Source organism: Salarias fasciatus, chromosome 7, assembly GCF_902148845.1.
Source record: "Salarias fasciatus chromosome 7, fSalaFa1.1, whole genome shotgun sequence".
NCBI classification, from domain to species: Eukaryota; Metazoa; Chordata; class Actinopteri; order Blenniiformes; family Blenniidae; genus Salarias; species Salarias fasciatus.
The window spans coordinates 30,724,513-30,744,545 of record NC_043751.1 but is presented as its reverse complement, the minus strand read 5'-3'; the positions used below and the strand labels follow the sequence as shown (position 1 = coordinate 30,744,545).

At 45.6% G+C, this 20,033-nt stretch overlaps 1 protein-coding gene and 4 non-coding genes across 6 annotated transcripts in view; all 5 read right to left on the bottom strand.

The window, feature by feature from the left end:
- Positions 1-4,763: 4,763 nt before the first annotated feature.
- trnal-cag (transfer RNA leucine (anticodon CAG)) lies at positions 4,764-4,846 on the bottom strand. The gene has a single exon. It is a non-coding gene; the product is annotated as a tRNA-Leu (tRNA).
- Positions 4,847-4,947: 101 nt separating this feature from the next.
- plcg2 (phospholipase C, gamma 2) overlaps positions 4,948-20,033 on the bottom strand; it is a 40,091-nt gene continuing 25,005 nt past the window's right edge. For both annotated transcript variants that reach the window (XM_030096082.1, XM_030096083.1), the window contains 21 exons: positions 19,852-19,969; positions 19,186-19,354; positions 19,016-19,111; positions 18,099-18,182; positions 17,817-17,983; positions 17,536-17,736; positions 17,217-17,339; positions 15,462-15,642; positions 15,314-15,382; positions 15,083-15,192; positions 13,862-13,958; positions 13,689-13,761; positions 13,417-13,589; positions 12,494-12,596; positions 10,788-10,991; positions 10,471-10,610; positions 10,277-10,385; positions 10,001-10,168; positions 6,909-6,997; positions 6,660-6,823; positions 4,948-6,074 (listed from right to left, as the gene is read on the bottom strand). In XM_030096082.1, the coding sequence (XP_029951942.1) occupies positions 6,032-6,074; positions 6,660-6,823; positions 6,909-6,997; positions 10,001-10,168; positions 10,277-10,385; positions 10,471-10,610; positions 10,788-10,991; positions 12,494-12,596; positions 13,417-13,589; positions 13,689-13,761; positions 13,862-13,958; positions 15,083-15,192; positions 15,314-15,382; positions 15,462-15,642; positions 17,217-17,339; positions 17,536-17,736; positions 17,817-17,983; positions 18,099-18,182; positions 19,016-19,111; positions 19,186-19,354; positions 19,852-19,969 (2,681 nt within the window). In that variant the 3' untranslated portion in view covers positions 4,948-6,031. The remainder of the gene's footprint in view (positions 6,075-6,659; positions 6,824-6,908; positions 6,998-10,000; positions 10,169-10,276; positions 10,386-10,470; positions 10,611-10,787; positions 10,992-12,493; positions 12,597-13,416; positions 13,590-13,688; positions 13,762-13,861; positions 13,959-15,082; positions 15,193-15,313; positions 15,383-15,461; positions 15,643-17,216; positions 17,340-17,535; positions 17,737-17,816; positions 17,984-18,098; positions 18,183-19,015; positions 19,112-19,185; positions 19,355-19,851; positions 19,970-20,033) is intronic.
- trnal-cag (transfer RNA leucine (anticodon CAG)) lies at positions 7,637-7,719 on the bottom strand. The gene has a single exon. It is a non-coding gene; the product is annotated as a tRNA-Leu (tRNA).
- On the bottom strand, positions 8,427-8,509 carry trnal-cag (transfer RNA leucine (anticodon CAG)). The gene has a single exon. It is a non-coding gene; the product is annotated as a tRNA-Leu (tRNA).
- Positions 9,063-9,145, bottom strand: trnal-cag (transfer RNA leucine (anticodon CAG)). Its single transcript has one exon. It is a non-coding gene; the product is annotated as a tRNA-Leu (tRNA).

The window sequence follows — 20,033 nt, the reverse complement described above, 5'->3', positions numbered from 1 at the left end:
CGCTAACAGCTGGTTCAGCTTACGGCTGGTTGATTCTGGCGGCTAGGCTAAAAGCTAACAGTTGACTGATTCCAGCGGCTAAGCTAACAGCTGGTGAACACCAGGCTCTTACAAACGCCCAACAGATGTTGTCTATTTTCCTCTCGACCGCTCGTCAGCTGCGGCGGGACTGACTCGGTCAACGAGCTAACGGGACCCGATGACTCGTGAGTCCCGGGTTCTGAACGGTTCTGTTCGTTCTGGAACATCACCGGCCTCCTCCCGGTCTGAACTCCTCCGATGAAAGATGGAAACGCCGCCGGTCCCGGTCAGAACGGACGGACGGTCGCCCGAGTCTCCGGCTGCATCCATTGGGTTTGTCTGTATTCGAGCTCCGTCCAATCAGGACTCGGCGCTCAGAGCGTCTCCTATTTATTGGGTGCCATGACAGCAGCTCTCTGTCGGGTCCGTTGACCCGGTCCGTGACCTTTCGTACCCTGTAAGATGTACATAAGTGTGTAAATAGTCGTCTTCTACCTTCCTCTTTTTCAGTCCTTCATCCTTTTCTCGGATCTTCTCTCGGCCTCCTTTTCAGGCCGCCGTTGCCTTCATCTTAATGTGTGTGGTTCTTTTCTGTCTTTCTGTTTTTTTTTTTCTTTTTTACACAAAGTGCACTGTCATCTACAAAAAAAAGTCTGATGTGATCACGTTTTGTTTCCTGTGTTCTCGTCGGTCAGTTTTTCTTTTTTTGTGCACGTTGGTGTTGCTGCATTTTTATTTTGTTACTTTTGTTTTATATAGAAAAGGAGAAGAAAACGAAAGGTTTTATATCCAATCAAAGGGTTTGATCACTAATAGCCGAAGGAGGGGGCGGCTTTGCTCCGTCCCAGTGCGGCAGGCGGACCAGGCCGACTGAACCGTCCACGCCGTGGCTCCGCCCCCTCGCCGTGGCTCCGCCCGCCGCAGACTGAACAGCCTCCGCCTCACTCCGTCGCTCCAGACGCCCTTCAGCCCGTCCAAAGCCTTGTTCACGCGACGCTCCGGGAGAAAACGCCTTTTGGTATTTACAAGGGGACGTTTTGGAAACGGTTTCCGTGGAAACCAGAAACGCTGAAAAACTATTGACAGTTCAACGCGTCGCGTAAACGAGGCCCGGAGTGAAGCTGCAGCCAGAAGTCCTGAATCCTCCACCCTGGAAATCATTCATGCAGTTTCCAAAAGCCAAGGAAAATTCAGTTTTAGCAACAATTTTTTTTGTTTTTTGTTTTTTTTTGCAATTTCTTAGAAAAAAGGAAACAAAGCTACTATTAGGGGAATATCATTTTTATCCAACTTTAAAAAAAAACTCTAGTTTTATTAAAAAATTGAAAAATTTGAATCAAAGCTGCAATCATTTTTGCAAATTCAAAAAAACTCAACTTTGTAACGACAGAAGAAAATCACCACAGTTTAAAAAACAGCTAAATATTGACAAAGATTAGACCAATCGACAACGGTGTCGTTTGTTTCTCCAGTTGTGTCATATTTTGAAAAAGTCTTCAAACTTCTGGCTGCAGCTTCATTTTCAGCTTCTGGCGCGTTTTAAAGTTCCTCCTGTGGAAAAGGCCCGGGTCCTAACCCCCCCCCACCACCCTGAGTCCTAACCCCCCCCCACCACCCACCCTGAGTCCTAACCCCGCCCCTCCCCCCACCCTGAGTCCTAACCCCGCCCCTCCCCCCACCCCTGGTCCTAAACCCGCCCCTCCCCCCACCCGGACTCGGCCCCCAGACCCCCCCCAGCTGTGACCCGGCCCTGTTCGGCCTCCTGTGGAGCTCACTGCACTTTCCTTCTTCTTCACTTTTTTAAATGTTCTCCAGTCTCACCTGGAGGCTCCGCCCACCAACAATCTGACTGACTGAAGACAAACCGGCTCGTCGAATCAGTGAAAACCTCCTTCTGTTTCAGTCTGTCAGTCGCATCGACCTGCTTCTTCTGATCAGTTCATTATTATTATTATTATTATTATTATTATTATTCTGATGATTGCTGCTGCTGCTCTGTGGCTGTTGTAATAAAAATACGAAAAAGATCCTCAACAGGAAAAATAACGACGATGATGATGTGAAATAATTTCAATCAAAAATAAATTGTCTGTGAAAATGTTTCAGCTCCGACTGAAATGTGTTTTTCTTTCACGTATTGAACCTGTTTCCTGTAACGATGGGAAATGACTGATTCATCGGTGAATAAAGGGTTGTGAGGACAGCAAATGGATTAAAACCGACCGCATGTGGATCGCAGGTATTCAGACATAAAGTAAAAAATGACCTGATCAGACTGAAAACACCGAGTAAAGGTGTAAAAGTTATCAAAAATGACCAGAAAGAGACTAAAACACCCAACAGACAAGAAGGAAATGTGTGAAAAGATCAATCTGTAATTAAAAATAGTTATTAAAACCAAAAACAGACATTCACAATTAACGAGTGTGTGAAACAGAATTAAGTTATAAAAACTGATAACACCTAAGAATTTGCATGTTCTACGACCCGTTCCAGAACTCCTCCACGTTCTAATGCTCTCATTCATTCTCAAACTTTCACACAAATCTAAGAATCCTGCAAAATGTCAAAACACGTCAGATGAATGCGGTGGTAAGACCGTAAGACCGTCCGAGAGTGAAAACTGGAAGGAGATGGGAGTCAAATCAGAGTCAGTCAGTCAGGTCACCTACGGCCACCCAACGACCTCTGCTGCAAAACCGTTATGAGACCATCAACTACTGGAAATGGGAGAATTTTTGTTGTTTAATTTCAAAAACTAAAACCGTGGTAAGGCTAAAGGGAGACCAATTATGAGTGAAAATTGGAAAACAAATTTATTTTCTCAGTTTTGACTTTAATAAAACTAAAAATATTTATTAGTGATTTTTTTTTCTTATTTTCAACTAAAAAAATTTTTTGCCTTAATTTCAACTTCAAAAAAGTGTTAAGGCTATAGTAAGACCATTTAATAGTGAAATAAATTCTTAATTTTGACTTTGAAAAAGTGATAAAGTGAGTAAAACCATTTTTTAGTGAAAAAACAAAACAAATGTTCAAATTCAAATTTAAAACAGTGGTAAGGCTATAGCAAGACTATTTATTAGAGAAAACTAAATATTTTTTTAATCAATTTTGATTTAAAAAAAGTGGTAAGGCTATAGTAAGACCGTTTTTTATGAAAATTTGCAAAAAAAAAATGTTTCTGAATTTCGACTTTAGAAAAAGTGGTAAGGCTAGACCATTTTTTATGAAAATTGGCCAAAAAGAATTCTCAATTTTGACTTTTAAAACGTGGTAAGACCATTTTTTATGAAAATTGGTAATAAAAAAATCATAATTTTGACTTTATAAAAGTGGTAAGGCTATAGTAAGACCATTTATTAGTGAAACAAGCCCCCAAAATTCTTAATTTTTACTTTAAAAAGTGATAAAGTGAGTAAAACCATTCATCAGTGAAAAAGCAAAAAAAAAAAAAAATTGTTCAAATTCAAAACAGTGGTAAGACTATTTATTAGAGCAAATTGAATGTTTTTTTAATCAATGTTCACTTTAAAACAAAAAAGGCTATAGTAAGATAATGTTTAATCAAAAAACAAAAAAAAATTCTCAATTTTGACCTTGAAAAAGTGGTAAGGCAATTTTTTATGAAAATTTGCAAAAAAAAAAAGTTTTTCTTAATTTTGACTTTTTTAAATAGTGGTCAAATCCATTATTTATTGAACTGAAAGTATTGAAATTCCATGATATTGTTGATTGAAGTAAAAATAATGTACAAGGCAAAGTGGAAATTATTGCCTGCAAATCTTCAGAATATATTTGGAATAAAAACCAGTATATACAATCTTAAAGGAATAGACGAGTTCATAAAACCCAGACTCAGAACCAAATTCAAAGAAAGAAGCATTGCGGTTGAAGGAGTGAGCTTATGGAATGCTCTGAAACAGGAAATCAAAGAGTGCAAAACAATTACGACATTTAAGAAACATATAAAAACCCCACATTGGATAAATATGAAAATGAAAACTAAGTTGTTGCGGGTGAAAATTTTGATTCAGTGAAAATGAGTTTTTGATTGTTAATTGTATCAGTTTAAATAATTTGTATGTAAAGGGGCAGATATAATAAGATTGTTCTTCTTTCTGCTCCTTTTCTTTCGTTTGTTTTGTGTCCAAACTGATGACATTGATGTATTTTCATCATTTTTTGTTTTTGTGTTGCTTTAAATGAAAGAAACAAATAAACTAAACAAATTTAACAAAGTGGTAAGGCTATAGCAAGACTTTTAGAGAAAATTGAGGTTTTTTTTTTTTTATCAATTTCCAGTTTAAAAAAGTGGTGAGGCTATAGTAAGACCATGTATTTGTGAAAAAACAAAGAAAAATTCTTAATTTCAACAAAAAAAAATGGTCAAGTGAATTCAAACAGTGGTAAGGCTACAGTAAGACTGTTTAGTAGAGCAAATTGAATGTTTTTTAATCAATTTTTTCACTTTAAAAAGTTCTAAGGCATAAGATAATTTTAAATGAAAAAAACAAACAAAAAAATCTTCATTTTGACCTTAAAAAAGTGTTAAGGCTACAGAAAGACCATTTCTTAGTGACAATTGAAAAAAAAAAAACCCTTTTTTTCTTAAGTTCAGTTTTAAGCAGAGAGGAAACCAAATGTCTTCAGCCGAAACCGAAACCAGAGACATGCGGCGTCTGACGAAGAAGGTTCAGCCTCGCGCTGACAGAACAGAGCCGTCTGAAGGAAAACAGAGCTGTCAGAAGTGGGATTCGAACCCACGCCTCCAGGGGAGACTGCGACCTGAACGCAGCGCCTTAGACCGCTCGGCCATCCTGACTGCCAGCGCCTCACCACAGGAGCGGTTAAACAAGCCCCTCCCCCACCCAGCCCCTCCCCCAGCTGGATGCGGGTCAAAGGTGAAATGAGCTGGAGTCCCTCCAGAGGCTGAACAGAGCAGGACTTTATTGAATGATTTCACAGAGACGCCACACGGGGGCGCTACAGGCTGCAAACACGTTTTCATTCCTGGGATCAGAACAGCAGAAACATCACAGCTGATTTTACTGATTAAAAAACAAGAAGTTCCCAGAAGAGACGAGTCAACGCGACGAGCTGCTGAGCGAAGGAGGGAAAACGAAAACAATTCACTTTTACCATGAGTACCACACTCAACTCTACACTCACTCCCACGTTGTATTCACTCGCTCATTTCCTTTTACTTCAAATTATTTTATGCACCAGTTTTTGTTCCTCCCCGTATATTGTTTTTCATCAGTTTACATATTTCTTAATTTTTGTTGTTTCCTGAATTCTTAATTTGTAATCCCACATTTTCCCACAGATATTCACTTTTAGCTGCACGACAGGCGAAAAATCTGAATTTGGCAAAGACTGTAAAAGACCTCAGTTTGATTCAAATATGCAGAAGCTCAATGAATTTTTTTTAAGCATTTAGTGGAAATCCAGCAGAAAAGTGCCTCATTATTTATTTACAGATTGAAATAATCGCAGATTTAAAAACAGTGAAATATTCATCGCTTTATGAAATGTTAGTGTTGCCCTCTAGGGGGCAGTTATGAGTCACATTTTTAAAAATAGTTTGATTATATGAGATTTTTTTAAGTTGTCAATTTAAACAAAAGCACATTTCTAGGATGTGTTAGCACTAAAACAAGGAGACACATGAACTGAAGCAGCAAGCGCCGATAAATAAATGAGCAAGTTAGTAAAACAAATTTAAGACACAATGATGAAGGTTTGTTTTTCACAAATCCTGATTTGAATGTTTCTGTCTGGTTTCATTTCCCGTCCTTCATCCTGCAGCTGTGGAATTTAAAATAAATACAATCAAACCGAAGCCGGACTTCATGAACACTGTTGACGGTCTGCGCTCTGAAAAACTCAATAAATACAGAAAGATTCCATCTGAAGCGGCTCTGCTGCCGTTTTCTGGAGGAAAAACAGGGAAAACTGCCGCCTTTCGTCTGAAGTCTGCGGTTCAGTCGCTGGATTTCTGAAGTCTTCAGGAGTAAAACTTACTGTTGCTTATCTTCTTCTCTTTAGACCTGCAGTCAGAAACCAAGAGAAAACATCCCAGTTCCTGAAAACATCTGAAACATTCAAACATGCAGAAAATGACGAGAAATGTTCATTTTAAAGTGAAGAAGATAAAACCTTTTCAATTAACAAGTGACACTATCAAAATGAAAACGAAAATAGAAATAGCTATAAACACAACCTGTACAGAAAATAAATTAAAAAGTGAATGAATAAAAATTGCTATAATAAATATATATGAAGCTCAAACAAAAAAACATGTTACCATTTGGAATTAAAAAGTGTGAATTTAGAGAAATGTGTCATTCAGAGACTCTCAAATGGTGGAGCTCCCTCTAGTGGTCCGTGGGGGAAAGTCTGATTTTTGTAATTATCAAAACTGTACAAAATGTGTATCAGTAGGGTTCAGGTGAGTAAGGGCTAGGGTTAGGGTTAGGGTTAGTAATCAGATTATCCCCGGCCTCAGGGTTTAGGGGTCAGGGTTAATCCTAAATCCTCGGCCAATGGGGTGATCCTCTGCTTGTGTGCGTTCAGGTCTACTGGGGGCGCTCCACCTGTTCCCCGGTGGACCACGGGTTCAGGGTGTCGGGTACCTGTGCCTCTCGCTGCTGCTGAAGCCCCTGCTCAGGGTGTGCTGCGGCGGCAGCGGCGCCGAGCGCTGGATGTTGGCGTGCGTGTCGTACAGGAAGCCTTCGCTCAGCTCGCCGGGCTTCTTCCTCAGCTGGTTGGAGCTGGAGTACAGCTCCTCCTCCGCTTTCTGAAAGACCGCCACACAGCAGTCAGCTGACCCGCCCGGCGGCGGCGGCGGCGGCGGCGGCCGGGCGGCGGCGGGTTCCACTCACCCCGGCCGGCTTGATGTCGATGTAGACCAGCAGAGACGCCAGCTCCAGGTTCTCACTGTAGCCGTTCTGCAGCGGCACGGAGCGATAGCCTGAGAACGCCGAGGACAAGGAAGGAACCGCCGGTCACTGCTCAGCCTGCTGGATCCGAGCGTCAAACAGCTGCGACACATTCTCGAACTCTGAATCATTCTGGAGCTCTCACGCTGAAGAAGGTGCTCCCTTCATAGCCTTTAAACAGTAGTCAGTGACATTCTGCAGCACTCAGGTTCTGGAGATTCAACACAACCTGGAACGCTTCCACATCCTACAATAGTCTTGTTCTAGAGCCATTCTAGATCCTGAGATCATCCTGCTGTGGAACTCTTACACAAGTAACACACTGATGACTTTTTATTTTCTAATTTCATTAATTATTAATTTTATATTCATTATTTTTCAAAGTAAAGATGTTGTGCATCTTATACAAATCAAATATTGGAGTACTCAGCGGTACTCCACAGCATTCTCATGAATACTGAAAGTCTTGAAAGTTCCTCGTCAGGATTTCATGCTGTCTGACTGTCGTTGGTGAAGTTTGAGGAAAAAAGAAATGTGGCAGAAACCAAACTGGCTCACTTCCTCGATTAAAGATTAAACCACACCTTAAATCCAACAACAGGATTACAGAGACCAACAGAAGCCAGTAAACCAGGCGTAAAACCAATGTCTGAAGAAGAGTGAAAAAGTGCTGTCAGAAGTGGGATTCGAACCCACGCCTCCAGGGGAGACTGCGACCTGAACGCAGCGCCTTAGACCGCTCGGCCATCCTGACTGTGTGTGCCTGCTTCCTCTCAGGCGCTGAAACGCCCCCCCTCGCTGCAGGGCGGCGTGCAGAGCCGGAATGTAGGTCAGAGGAGGAGGAACCTCCGCCTGCCGGAGCCGCGGCGCTCTCCGCCGGGGAACCGAACCGTCGGCGCGCCTTCCAACAGGCAGGCGGAGCACAACCGCTCTCTCCGACTCTGCCTGAATGCAGGAAGCTCGCCGCTGCCCCCTGCTGGACACAAGCTCCACATTCACAACCACCAACCCAACTGTGTCAGTCGAATATACTGAAGGTACGACTCAGAAATGACTGAACTGTCTGGAAAGACTGAACGACCTTAAGGTGCAAAAACCAAAAGCTTTAAAGACTTGAGAAGAGGATCTCATCCCATTCAACAACATCAAAGAGAAGCCTCGATGAAGGACAAAAACATGAACGAACAGCTTCACTTCGAACCATTTTTATTGGTTTAAGTCATTTTCAGTGTCAGCCATTGTAACAGCTTGAATCATAATGTGACATAGTGACGGAATTTATTAATCTTTTTATAAATATGTGAGATATTCACTAGTTCTTACGGTGGGTGCTTCACTACCATGGTGCCGTTCTGTTTGCGTAGCTTCGGCTGATGACAAAGTCAGTTTCAAGTGTAATTTATGGATCTGTGGTCTGAATGTGAAGAAGGCTGTGAGCGACACACTTGTTCAAAAGCTGTCTGTCAGAAGTGGGATTCGAACCCACGCCTCCAGGGGAGACTGCGACCTGAACGCAGCGCCTTAGACCGCTCGGCCATCCTGACGGTGCTGGCTCTGTAGCTCTGCTACGTAGTGTGGCGTGCATGACGAAATTCTCTCTTCACAGGTCTGACGTTGATCTTCCAGAACATCCTCCAGTTCTTCTCTTTGTTTCACTTTATTAATTCCCGCTTCCTGTTTACTGCCACGTCATCCCGTCACTACGTACGAGAGAACCAGTCATCTGCTGCGACGACAGCCGCCGTTCTTATGAAGCACAAGCAGATTATCGAGCGGTGTGGACGGCCTCATACAGTCAGATCAGAAATACAATCCGCTCCGAGTGAGGCGGGTCCACGCAGGTGTCGATTTGACTCATTTACAATCTGCTCCACCTGCAGTCCCGTCAGGGGGAGGACTTCTTGGTCCGTGTAAACGTGGGTGTATAGATGGGCCTAAAAATCACAGCCAGCAGCCATGCTTCAGAAACGCAACACTGCAAACTCCGTCGCAGAACACAACGCCTCGACGCCAGAAACCTCTCGGCTAACAGTTTAGTTTCCACCACCCTCAGACGGCACAGCAGCACCACACATCTGATTAACTTCAAAAGCTCTCTGTCAGAAGTGGGATTCGAACCCACGCCTCCAGGGGAGACTGCGACCTGAACGCAGCGCCTTAGACCGCTCGGCCATCCTGACTGACAACCCTACCCTGTGTGTGGGTGTGAAAGGCCCCCCTCCCCCACCGAACTGAATGCAGGTCAAAGGTCACAGTGGGAGTTGTACAAGATGAAACGGACAGCAGCAGAACAACGCAGACGTTTTCAAAACTGCTGCGTCAAAGTTAATCAAGAAACATACAAGAGAAAAACACAATTACCTTCTGGGAGACAAATTGGAATAGCAGAATAAACAAAACCGACGGCACGAGTCAGAAGAAGCAGACGCACAAAGAAAGACTTAGAAACTGTCTGGAGGTCAGAGGTCAGACATGGAGCAGTGAGGAAGGGCAGGTGCTCATTGATAGATTGTTAAAAGACTATAAATCCCGACTGCTGTTGGTTGTGGTTGAGTTAGCTGCTCACTGCTAGCCGGCAGATGGGGTTGGACTTCTGGGCTGTGTTCGAAACCGCATACTGCCTACTACATCCTTCCATACTCATACTATCCATCCTGCATCCTGCTTACTCAGTCCATCAGACAGTATGCAAAGCGTTTACACTACAGCAAACTACATAATAACCCACAATGCATTGCACTCCTCCCTGAGCAGAAATCGACCTGCTAAAGCTGATTTCACTTCAGCTCTAAACTCTTCAAATGTAGAACTTCATCGAGAGAACTCGATGAGTGGATGAGTTCTCCATGCGGAGGTGGCCAATCAGGTGTGGAACTCAATGGTCAGCTGCTGCTGCTCAAAAGCTTTCTGTCAGAAGTGGGATTCGAACCCACGCCTCCAGGGGAGACTGCGACCTGAACCTTAGACCGCTCGGCCATCCTGACTGTGCTAGCGCCCTGCTAAGCCATGTCGCCTGGCTCCCTGCCGGTCGGTACCTGAGCGGATGCCTTTGACGGGGAAGGTGGCCTGGGCCAGGAAGTTGGGGTCAGAGAACATGTCCTCCTCGTTGACCACGAAGCGCAGGAAGGTGAGCTCCGGCTCGTACACGCTGAACTGGAAGGGCTCGGCCGGGAATTTCCACACGGGGTTCAGGCCGTTGTCACCTGCAGCAGGAAGCCAGAGTCACTGCGGCGCGGCGCGGCGGAACGTCTCAACAGCGGGACCGCCGCCGCCCCGACCCCCGCTCGGTGTGGCGTCTCGGCTCCACTCACGGTAGACGGTGGTCTTGAACTTCTCCTCCGAGTGTCCGCACAGCTCCACCTCCACGAACGGGCTGGCGATGCTGCGGCCGGGGCGGGGGAGGTGCCGCGCAGCGATCACCTGGAGCAGGGAGGGGGAGGAGGGGGGTCAGCGTGTGAAGCAGATCTGACCTTTGACCTCTCGCCGACCCCAGACCGAGACGTACCCGGACCAGGATGCTGTACTTGACCGTCTTCTTCTCCTGCTGAGGGTCGTAGCAGTCGGAGCGCATGAACTCCGGCTGCAGCACGTAGCCTGTCCGCGCGTTCAGGCTGAAGAGGGCGCTGTTCAGCTGGGTGTATTTATCTGAAGACACGCATTTAAAGAGCAACACATCAGAAAAACGAAAAATAACAGACGAGACGAGAAGTCAGGAAGACGACGGAGCCAGTCTGAGGGGAGAGGTGTCCCAGTGACTGAAAACCAGGGAAAAAGAACGAAAAAATCCAGAAAATATCCGTTTACTGATAGTCTGCCCTTCACCTGCGGTCTGGAAGTTGAGCGCCACCATGTGGCAGCCGACGGCCCACAGCGGGTAGGGGTCGTAGTTGGAGGACTCCACCCGCTGGCCTTTGGGGTAGACCCGGCTCAGAGCTTTGCGGTTGTACTGCAGGAAGTCTCTGGTGCGGCTCTTCCCCGGAACCTTGTTCTCCACGAAGGACCGGATCTCTTTATAGCTGTAGCTGTCTGCAGGAGGCAGAGGTCAGAGGTCAGGGTGGGGTCTTAATGACCGTCCACACCAGTTCTCCCTCTAATCTGATAACGTACAGAGGAGGAAGATGCTCTATAATCTGGATGTTAAATGACGTTAGATCAGTTAGGAGGCTCATGTTGAAGAAGTAATTTGACAGAGTAGGCAGGACAGAAACTAGTGTGTGTGTGTGTGTGTGTGTGTGTGTGTGTGTGTGTGTGTGTGTGTGTGTGTGTATAGGGGTGGGCGATATGGCAAAAATGTCATATCACGGTTTTTAAAATCAATATCACGATTTTTTTATTGGATTTTCTATACTAATAAACCATTTTTTCCCCAATGTTAAACATATCAAACGTATAAAATGTATTTAAACATGTAAAACCCTAAAAGAAAAAAACATTTAAGCTAAAGAAACTGGCTTTAATTTAAATAGTAGTTTATTTTAATCAAAACGTGCAATGAAAACAAATATAAAGACAAAAACAATTTAACTTTAATATCTATAACCTGAGTGAATAATACAGCTGCTGAGAACAACTTTTGTTCAGAGATCTAAGCTTTTATCTCCTTTTAAAAATGAGGTAAAAGATAATGAACAATAAAGTTACTTTTGTAACACAAGAAACTAAACACATCAAATAGCTTTTTAGCAGTTTTAATGGGATATAGTTTTAATAGTTGCACTATATGACCTCTAGAGGGCTCTGTCTCCATTGAAATACAGCCCCTCATAATCCCGTTAAATCAAAGACGTTCCACTAGTGATCAGACTAAAGGTTCGTTTCAGCTGTTAGCTTGATGGTTTGTTCACTAAGTGTCTTTTCACATTTCTGTGATTTGTTGTCTATAAAATCCCTCATGCTAGCTTGTGAACTGCTAGCGGTAGCTCGCTAGCTAGCATTAGCATCGGTGCTAGCTTCAGCGTCTCTCCCTCCAGCTTGTTGGGGTGTTTCTATGGCGGCTGGTCTCTTGTAGATCCCGTCCTGCTGCTGTAAACCAGCTCTGCCTGACACAGCCTCCACCCAGCAGCAGCTCCAGGTAGAGAAACTGTCACACCGCGCTCCGCTCGCTGTTAGCTGCCTTCACGTCCGCGAGTCGACTTCAACGCAGCTGGCTGTGGTGGCTGGCTGCATTTTTTTAAATATATATATATAATCATCGTTAATGTTGCTCCGCATGTATCTATTATGGATGTGGATAACTGCACTAGAGGGAATGTTTAGTTAACGTTATCTGAAGTTTTCAGGAAACATCATCACTCCAAAAAATATTATATATAGGTGAAAAAAGAACGAGGAGGAGAACGTGCCCTAAAGATGATTTAACGATCTTTCTGATTGATGAGATCGTCCCGACGTTATAATCCTTAACGACCTTATATCGTCATATCGCACACCCCTATGTGTGTGTGTGTGTGTGTGTGTGTGTGTGTGTGTGTGTGTGTGATGTGTGTGTGTGTGTGTGTGTGTGTGTGTGTGTGTGTGTGTGTTCCCACCAAAGCGGTCCTTCTCCTTGCTGCGAGGCTGACAGTACACAACCAGGTCGGACATCTCCATGGCAACCTCGGCCTTCTTCTCCACCTCCTCCTGCTGCTTCATCTGGCGGCGGGTGGAGAAACGAACGGACCCCAAGTGAGCCGTAACACCTCCGTCAGTCCGTACGGTAAACCTGGAGTCCTGCAGCGTCGCTACGTACTTATTCTGTTTATGTAGTTGTTTTGTTTCTCTTTGTAGTTGTTTGGGAGTTGTCCTGTTTGCTTTTGCAGTTGTTTTGTTTCTCTTTGTAGCTAATTAGTGCATCTCTGGAATAGTTTTCAGTCTTTGTGGTTGTTTTGTAGTCGTGTTGTTTCTCTTCGTAGTTGTTTTGTGGTTGTTCTGTTTGTTTTTGTAGTTGTTTTGTTTCTCATTGTAGTTGTTTGGTAGTTGTTCTGTGTGTTTTTGTAGTTAATTAGTGCATCTATGGAAGAGTTTTGAGTTTTTGTAGTTGTTTTGTTTCTCTTTGTAGTTGATTTGTAATGTTTCTGTTTGTTTTTGTAGCTATTTTAGTGCATCTCTGGAATAGTTTTGAGTCTTTGTAGTTGGTTGTAGTTGTTTTTTCTCTCGTAGAAGTTGTTTGTTGTGTCTTTAAAGGTGTGGTGGACGCCGTGTGGTTACAGAAGCAAGGCTGCATCTGAGGTTTGAATCCCACCACTGTCAGGTTACAACTGTGGGTCCTTGAGTGTGACCTTTGACCCCCAATACGATGTGTGCTGTTAACCATCGAGGGGACGGGTTAAATACAGAGGAGCCTTGTCCAGGAGTCTGTAGTCGCTTTATTGATCACTCTAATCCTGTGTCTGTATGTTGACGATGTATTTCCCTATAGGCTTCGTTTGACCTTTAGTGTGTGTGTGTGTGTGTGTGTGTGTGTGGCGCTGACCTCCTGCTCGCGGTTGAACTTCTTGCTCATCTCGGTCTGCGTGATGTCCCAGGCCACCTTGTACCACTCGAACAGCTCCTCCACCGAGTCGGACGCCAGGTCGAAGCGCAGGTTCTCCTGCTCCAGGTTCTGCAGCGTCAGGACGTGAGGCTTCCCGTTCTTCCCGCTGCACACTGCAACCGGGACGCACGGCGCTCAGCGTCCGCCGCACGGCAACGCCGGACACACCAAGATCAAAAGAAAAGAAAGCAGGAATTCAAGGACGGACTCACGGTTCTGGATGCTGCACATGGAAATGTCCACCACGCCTTTACACAGCTCGCCCAGAGGGTTGTCCTCCAGATCCTGCTCTCACACACACACACACACACACACACACACACACACACAGTTAGTGTCGATGCTGACGGCACCTGCTGCAGGAGCAGCTGGACCTGATCTCCACCTGGGCCCTGGTGTCCGGCTGGGGGTTGTTGCTCAGTTCCTCCACGTAGTTCGCAGGAAAGAAGTGTTGAATCTTCCCTCCGAGGTCGCCCTTCCACCTGCAGGGGGAGACAGAGAGACAGCGTGGGGGGAGGGCAGCGGTGTGGGGGTCAAATAAAGCCTTTCAACCAGAACAAAACATCGACAACAACCAAACAACAAACAATACACAGCAAAAAGACACAAAAAGAACCACAAAAAAAAAAACATCAAGGGACAAAAAACAAGCACAAGGAGGCAATGAGCAATGTGAGTCAACAAACAAACAAACAAACAAACAAACAAACACAAAAAGAGCTGCAAAACAAAGTGTCAAAATGAACAAAAACTGCAAAAAAAAGATACAAAAGAGCTGCAAAAACACAAAATGTGTACGTTTGTGCATGTCTGTATGGGCATACTTGTATGTGTGTGCACCTGTGTGTCTGTGTGCATGTGTGTGTGTCTGTGTACATGTATGTATGCGTGTGCATGTGTGTTTGGATGCATGTATGTATGTATGTGTGTGAGTGCCTACATGTATGTGAGTGTGTGCATGTGTGCATGCCTGTGCGTGAGTGTTTGTGAGTGAGTGTGTGTGTGTGTGTGTGTGTGTGTTTGTGAATGAGTGTGTGTGTGTGCGTGTTCGTGTGTGTGTGTTTGTGTGTGTGTGTGTGTGTGTGTGTGTGTGTGTGTATGTGTGTGTACATGCATGTCCATGTACGTGTGTGTGTCTGTGTACATTTATGTGTGTGTGTGTGTGTGTGTACATGTGTTTGTGTGTGTGTGTGTGTGTGTGTGTGTGTGTTTGTGAATGAGTGTGTGTGCGCGTGTGTGTGCATGTGAGTGTGTGTGTGCGTGTCTCTGTGTATGTATATGTACATGCATGTCCATGCATGTGTGTCTGTGTACGTGTGTGTGTGTGTGTGTGTGTGTGTGTGTGTGTGTGTGTGTGTGTGTGTGTACATGCATGTCCATGTACGCGTGTGTCTGTGTACGTGTGTGTGTGTGTGTGTGTGTGTGTGTGTGTGTGTGTGTGTGTGTGCATGTCTGTGTGTATGTGTGTACATGCATGTCCATGAACGTGTGTGTGTCTGTGTACATTTATGTGTGTGTGTACATGTATGTGTGTGTGTGTGTGTGTGTGTGTGTGTGTCTGTGTACATGTATGTACGCGTGTGTGTGTGTGTGTGTGTGTGCTGACCAGTCGTTGCTCTCCTTGCTCACGTTGTGGATCAGGGCTCCTTTGCTGAAGCTCAGCTCGTCGGGCCGAGCCGCCCGGTAGCTGTACACCGCCCGCACCGTGCTCTGAGGCTGGGGGGGAATCAAGCGCACCCCGGTGAGAAACAAACACACTCGCGACACACACACACACACACACACACACACACACACACACACACACACACACACACACACACAGAGTCCGACTCACCAGCGACGGCTCGATATCGTTGGGCGCCACGTACGTATTCATCTCGTACAGCGAGGTGCAGTGAGTCCCCTGCAGGGCAGAGGTCACGGGGTCAAACACAGAGGGGGAGGGGTGTCTGGGTCTCCACCCGGCTGCCGCTCACACCCACCGTGCTGAAGCGCTCCACCAGCTCGGGCGTGACGGCGTAGCGCAGCTTGGTCTTGCGGTACAGCGGCTTCTTCCGGAAGTAGCTGACCAGCTCCACCAGGCTGTCGAAGTCGGTGGTGGTGCCCAGCAGGAACATGCTGCCCTCCTTCTGGATCCGGCAGTGCTTCACCTTCCCGTCGCCTCTGAACACACACCACAACAGCAATCAGCAAGGACACGGAAAAACACATCAAAAAATAAACTCAGAAAACGCAAAAATCTGATCAGATTTCCTTTTTTTTTTTTACCTCAATTTAAAAAGACTTCGACACACATGAATAATATTAGATATTAATGCATGCTGGAAGTTTACATCCTGACAGGTCTTGTTGAATGTGATAACAGCTCCCGGTCTGGAGCAGATTAGCTCCACAGAGTAAATCTCCATGGTAACCGAAGTAAACATGTCTCACGCTAACCCGCTCTGTGCAACCGGATCACGGATTAGTCCATCCAGGATCACCAAGATATCCCGGCTTAGTCCCTGAGCCTAGATCTGAGTTTGAGTTTTGACATCTGAGTAGGTGGAGGAGAACTTATTGATCGTGAAGGACGGAAGGACAGAAGGACAGAGGGACGCAGGGACGGAGGGACGGAGGGACGGAGTCTTAAATAATGCTGAAAAACACTGAAGGAGACCTGCTCAGACGTTTCAGTTACAACAGGAAAAGATCCTCAAATGAAGAGATAACTCTGAAGTGAAAAATAAAAGCACTCATAAAGAACGATGGAAGGAATGTAATATGTAAATAAACATTTAGGAAAATGGAATAAATCAAGTCAAACTGTCGCTCAGTAAAATAAATATAATTTGAAGTGTGTGCAGTGACTGTATTTACTGTGAAATGCTCTGTTCTCCTGGATATAAATGACAAAATGACTGTTTCTGAACACTCTGCAGCAGAATAAAGACTGAAAAGAACAGAATTCCATTTTAAGAACATTTATTGTGCAAAACTTTTCAAGTTATTCTCAAAATTTAATTTTCAACAATGTAACACACAATTCTTAAATGACATAAAGATGAAGATTTTTAAAATAAAAAGTAAAATGTTAAAAATAAAGTTAAAAATGTTAAAAAAAAAAAAAACAACAATTAAAGAACATGACATTCCTCCTGACTTATTCGTATTCCATATCTACTGTTGATGAAGAAGCTAAAAGAAGGTTCCGGCAGGTTCCTCTCCGGGTGTCCAGACCTCCGTCCGGTCGGTGTTTCAGTGATGGAGGCAGGCTCGGCCGTTTCTCTCTTCCTTTGCCCAGAGGAAGGAAATACACACATTATTTTAGCGTTTTTCAAGCTTCTCTCTAAGAACAAGATTGGAAGATATTAAATTATCATCAGTCTGGTAAAGACACACAATATGACAGAAAAGATCTGAACAAACTAACAGCGTAAATAATCTCGACGTTATTCATTTCATGATGAAAAAAACACGTTACACTTAGAAATACTAAATATTCATGACTAGATATGATTACAATAATATATATAATAATAATATGTTAGTAATGACAGATGATCCTGAGTCGTCTCACATACTGAATTGGGACAGGAAGGAAGGTTGAACGTACCGATGGCGGCGGCGCTGCAGCCCGTCCAGACCTTCACTTCACCGTCGTTTCACCGCGGTCATGCAGATTCTTCCAGCGCTTCCTTCAAGCCCTGAGACTGTCACGTGACCCGGACGGCCCGGGGATCCGACCGTCTGCCTACCTGAAGGTGATGGCGAAGGAGTCGGGTTCTCCCTCCCGCTGCCGGATGAGGAAGGCGCCGTCCCGGGGGATCCTCAGCAGGTAGTCCTCCGCCTCGCCGCGGCTCAGGTTGCTGTAGAACCACCTGGAGGGACGGCGGGACGGACGCAGAGGATGAGTCCCGGCGGCAAACACACAACCCGACGCCGCAGCGGCCCGTTCACACAACGAGCAGGAAACACCACTTCGCTCACGACGTCGTGAAGTGTGGAGGTCCGCGCGCACACACACACACACACACACACACACACACGCGCGCGCGCGCGCGGAGGAGGACCGACCCCTGGTTCTGGTGGGACTCCAGCTTGGGGACGGGCTCGGTGAGGCGCAGCTCGAAGTCCTGGCAGCGCAGCGGCGTCTCGCGGTAGTACTGGATCAGGGCGAAGACGTTGGAGAAGTGCAGGTTGGGCGTCAGGTAGAAGAAGGCGGCGCCGCCCTCCGAGCCCGAGCGGATGCGGCAGTGCTGGACTCTCCCGCCGCGCCTGAAGGCACCACGGAAACACGTTGATGGTCGCCCGTGGCTGGTCTGAGGAGCGGCGCCGGGCGGCGGTCGGGTCCTCACCAGAAGGACAGGCTGAAGTCGTCCAGGTTGCGGTCGCTCTTCCTCACCAGGAAGGCGCCGTCCGGGCCGCCGCTCTCTGCGCAGTAATTCTGGATCAGGCGCTCGGCCTCCAGCCGGCCGTCCCTCATCCGGTCGTGAAACCAGGGCTCGGAGGAGTGCTGCTCGCCCTGGTGGTGGAAGAGCGAGACAGGAAGAGGCTCTCATCACGCCACAACAAAGACATTATGGCTCAATTTTACAGGTTAAAGTACCAAAGAACTGTTGGTTGTTTTTTTTTTTTACCTTCTGTAAGTCTTCATCCTCCTCGTACTCCTCAGCGTAGTACAGCTTGTTATCAGAGATCACACAGTAGTGTCGGTTCCACCGCTGCCAAGACACACAAGAAGACATCAAACACACAAAACCGTCAGAAAAGACACAAAATGATCAGAAAAGACACAAAACTATCACATAACTACAAAATAAATGACAAAAGACTACTGGAGGAAAGACCAACCAAAGAATGAGCGAAGTAGCTCCAAAACAATCAAAGAAATACAAACATTAAGACCATAAATAGAACCAAGATGACCAGGAAAGACTAATAACTACCACAAAACAACCAAATAAAGATACTAAACTGACAGGAGATTCAACCCAAACAGGACAAAGCGATCACAAAATGAGTAAGACAGGAAAAGACAAACAAATAGAAACAAATTAACAAAAATTAATCACAAAACTAAAAAAAAAAGAAAAAAGAAAACCGAGACAAAAAACAGACAATTAAAGATACAAAACAACCAAATACACAAAACAACAAAAATAAAACACACCAAACAGCCAAATAAAGATACAGTATAATCAAATAAACACATAACACTGCCAAAAACACATAAATCAACCCGATTAAGACACAAATCAACTAAAAAAAGAAACAAAACCCCGCCAAATAAAGAAACAAAGCAGCCTGGTAAAGACACAATAGAACGACAAAATAAACAAGTTAATCACACAAAAGGACAACAAAAAGAGAGACATTAAGACGTTAACTTATTATTACACAAAGACTTTTGACACGAGAAACTGGAGAGAAAACCAAGTAATAGAAAATACACAAAAAGTGAAGACCCCTGGTTAGACCCGGTTAGACCCGGTTCGAGCCGCGGCTCCAGAGGACCTGCTCTCCCAGGGCCAGTCTTCCAGGCATGAGTTCCTACCTCGTCCACCGGGTCCCAGATGTCCAGGTCTCCCTGTTTCTGGCCCTTCCTGAAGTCCTTGGTGGTCCCGCCTCCCTCCACGTTCAGCTTCTTGTGCTGCGCCGGGGAAACAGACACACCTGGTCATCGCTCTTCACCCGGCCCCCCCCGGGGGTCACCGCGTTCGATACCTTCAGGATGATCCTCCCCTTCAGCTGGGTGGGAGACGGCAGCTGCTCGGCCAGCTGCTCCACCGCCTCGCACAGCAGCTTGGTCCCGAAGACGTCTCTGAAGATCCGGGCCATCTGCCGCTGCTGCTCCAGAGGACAGTGCTCCTCGATGGACAGGATCAGCGGGAAGCTGGGCCCAAACACACACAGTTACACACACGCCAAGAAATCTGAAGTTAACCGTTCTGACATATCGTGATGTGATTGTAATCTGATTACAGTTCTGGACTCCAGCTGTCACTTTCACCACTGCTTGACTAACTCTGAGGAATCTTCATGAATCAGCTTCTGACCCAGAGAGACGATGAAAGATGCTAGTCTGGCTGTTAACATGAGCTCCAATCGCAAAACCAGATACAGATCAGAGAGTAACACATTAAACCATTATTTCAATTTAACCAGGAAGAAAAATCCAGCAGAGATCGGGCTCTCTGATACCAGGCCAAGACGCCCACAGTGCGGGTTTAACAATGAGCAAAGTACATTTAATGAAAACTAGGAGTCCTCCAAAAACAGGAGACACAAAACAAACACAAAGAACGGAGAAAAATGACAGAACAAAAAATGAAAGCAGGTAATTTTAAAAAAGCAGCTGGATCCACCATAGAAACAGCCAGAGCTTCTTACTCTGAGGTGACGAAGGCGTGCTCGTTGATGGCTTTCACCACATCCTCGAACTTGATCTTGGTGGTCCGGGTCCATCCGTGCGTGATGATGGGCTCCCCGGGGCCTTCCCAGCAGTCCACTGCACCACAGCACAACACAACACAACACAACACAGGGTCCTGAGACCAGCACCGCGACAGACC